Consider the following 2,607-nt stretch of genomic DNA (forward strand, 5'->3'; position numbering starts at 1 on the left):
GGGGAGCAGGGGGTGGGGGTTAAGCGGCTCTGCGCTAACGAAGGGCTGAATTAACGCGTTGCGGTAACGAGGCCATCTCATTTGAAGCCCCCTCCGCTTCGAGCCACGTCTTGCATCCTCGTGTCTCACCAAAAACCCCCCAAATTCCTTCAAAATCCCCCAATTTTTACATCCTTAAATCCCCTTCTCCGGAAGATGGAATATATTTTTGCCGTGGATCCGGCCTTTTATTCCCCGCCCCCCCCCAACTCCCTCTACAGCCCAATTAACGCTCCCTCGTTAACGATACCGCCTTGTTAAGGTTTATCGAGCGCCAATGGTCGCACGCTCGGCTACACCGGGTTCACCCCAGGCCGTATGCAAATGCGTTACCAAAATTATTTTTCCTGACCAGCTGCCGCTAACGAACCCAACGGCAAAAAAGCGCCCGCGGACGGGCAGGATCCGGCCCAGGGTGGTGGTGGTGGGGAAGCGAGATACTCACAGACGATGCGGAAGTGGAAGAGCCAGGAGATGTTGGGGCTCCTTTCCATCTGTAAAAAACAAAGAAAGGGTTAAATTTGCCCAAAAAAGCTGTTTTTACGCCCGTTTTCTCGCTCCCCCCGGCACTCACAAAATCCACCCGGTCTTCAGCCAACCAGTGGAAGCACTTGAGGAAGAGGAGGAGGGTGAAAAGGGCGACGAAGCGCGGGCTGAAGTCATCCCTGAAGACGGTGAAGGCCAGGCAAGTCTCCGTCACGGCGTACCACGACCGCTCGAGGAGGTGCTGCGGGGATGGGGGGGGTGAGGGGGGCGTCCCCCCAACCTTCACCCCCTGGGTTTTGAACCTAAAATGGTGCTCAAGGCCTTTTGGGGTTCAAAATCCCCCCCAAAATGGGGACCAAGGCCTTTTGGGGTTCAAAATCCCCCCCAAAATGGTGCTCAAGGCCTTTTGGGGTTCAAAATCCCCCCCAAAATGGGGACCAAGGCCTCTCAGGGTTCAAAATCCCCACCCCAAAATGATGCTGAAGGTCTCTTGGGGTCCCAAATCGCCCCCAAAATGGGGATCAAGGCCTCTCGGGGTTCAAAATGGCCCCCAAAATGGGGACCAAAGGCTTCTTGGGGTCCCAAATCCCCCCCAAAATGGTGCCCAAGGCCTCTCAGGGTTCAAAATCTCCCCCCTGAAATGGGGACCAAGGCTTCTCAGGATCCAAAATCCCCCCCCAAAATGATGCTGAAGGTCTCTTGGGGTCCCAAATCGCCCCCAAAATGGGGACCAAGGCCTCTCGGGATTCAGAATCTCCCCACAAAACGGCTCCAAAGGTCTCTTGGGGTCCCAAATCCCCCCCAAAATGGTGCCCAAGGCCTCTCAGGGTTCAAAATCTCCCCCCTGAAATGGGGACCAAGGCTTCTCAGGATCCAAAATCCCCCCCCAAAATGATGCTGAAGGTCTCTTGGGGTCCCAAATCGCCCCCAAAATGGGGACCAAGGCCTCTCAGGGTTCAAAATCCCCACCCCAAAATGATGCTGAAGGTCTCTTGGGGTCCCAAATCGCCCCCAAAATGGGGATCAAGGCCTCTCGGGGTTCAAAATGGCCCCCAAAATGGGGACCAAAGGCTTCTTGGGGTCCCAAATCCCCCCCAAAATGGTGCCCAAGGCCTCTCAGGGTTCAAAATCTCCCCCCTGAAATGGGGACCAAGGCTTCTCAGGATCCAAAATCCCCCCCCAAAATGATGCTGAAGGTCTCTTGGGGTCCCAAATCGCCCCCAAAATGGGGATCAAGGCCTCTCGGGGTTCAAAATGGCCCCCAAAATGGGGACCAAAGGCTTCTTGGGGTCCCAAATCCCCCCCAAAATGGTGCCCAAGGCCTCTCAGGGTTCAAAATCTCCCCCCTGAAATGGGGACCAAGGCTTCTCAGGATCCAAAATCCCCCCCCAAAATGATGCTGAAGGTCTCTTGGGGTCCCAAATCGCCCCCAAAATGGGGACCAAGGCCTCTCAGGGTTCAAAATCCCCACCCCAAAATGATGCTGAAGGTCTCTTGGGGTCCCAAATCGCCCCCAAAATGGGGATCAAGGCCTCTCGGGGTTCAAAATGGCCCCCAAAATGGGGACCAAAGGCTTCTTGGGGTCCCAAATCCCCCCCAAAATGGTGCCCAAGGCCTCTCAGGGTTCAAAATCTCCCCCCTGAAATGGGGACCAAGGCTTCTCAGGATCCAAAATCCCCCCCCAAAATGATGCTGAAGGTCTCTTGGGGTCCCAAATCGCCCCCCCGCCATCGCTCACCTCCATCTCCGCCGCCCGCAGCTGACCGAAAAACACCTTGCCCATAAATTTACCCAAGAGAAAAACCAAAACGAAGGCCTGGATGTAGAGAACCTGCGGAGACGAGGCGGGGGGAAAAATTAGGAGGGGAAGGAGGTGAGACGGAAGCGGCGGTGATGGGGGGACGGCGCAACCAAAACCCGTTTCGGCGACAACCGGATGCAGGGGAGGGTTTGGCGCCGCAAATTTGGGTCCCAGGGGATGGAGGAGACGGCGATTGGGCACCGGCTCGGCCCCAACCCCATTTTGGGGCTGCCCGAGGGTTCTTGCGCAGGTAGGAGGCGGCGGAAGCGGCGTCTTCCCAC

The 2,607-nt window shown here is 56.5% G+C and overlaps 1 protein-coding gene across 1 annotated transcript in view; it reads right to left on the reverse strand.

The window, feature by feature from the left end:
* LOC104132588 (E3 ubiquitin-protein ligase synoviolin B) overlaps positions 1–2,607 on the reverse strand; it is a gene marked incomplete at its 3' end in the record, with an annotated part of 14,504 nt that overhangs the window by 11,635 nt on the left and 262 nt on the right. The window contains exons 2-4 of the mRNA XM_035901316.1: positions 2,264–2,356; positions 614–766; positions 415–533 (exon numbers count right to left, since the gene is read on the reverse strand). Of these exons, the coding sequence (XP_035757209.1) occupies positions 415–533; positions 614–766; positions 2,264–2,356 (365 nt within the window). The remainder of the gene's footprint in view (positions 1–414; positions 534–613; positions 767–2,263; positions 2,357–2,607) is intronic.

This window comes from Egretta garzetta, unplaced genomic scaffold (genome assembly GCF_000687185.1).
Source record: "Egretta garzetta isolate BGI_Z169 unplaced genomic scaffold, ASM68718v1 scaffold1239, whole genome shotgun sequence".
NCBI lineage: Eukaryota > Metazoa > Chordata > Aves > Pelecaniformes > Ardeidae > Egretta > Egretta garzetta.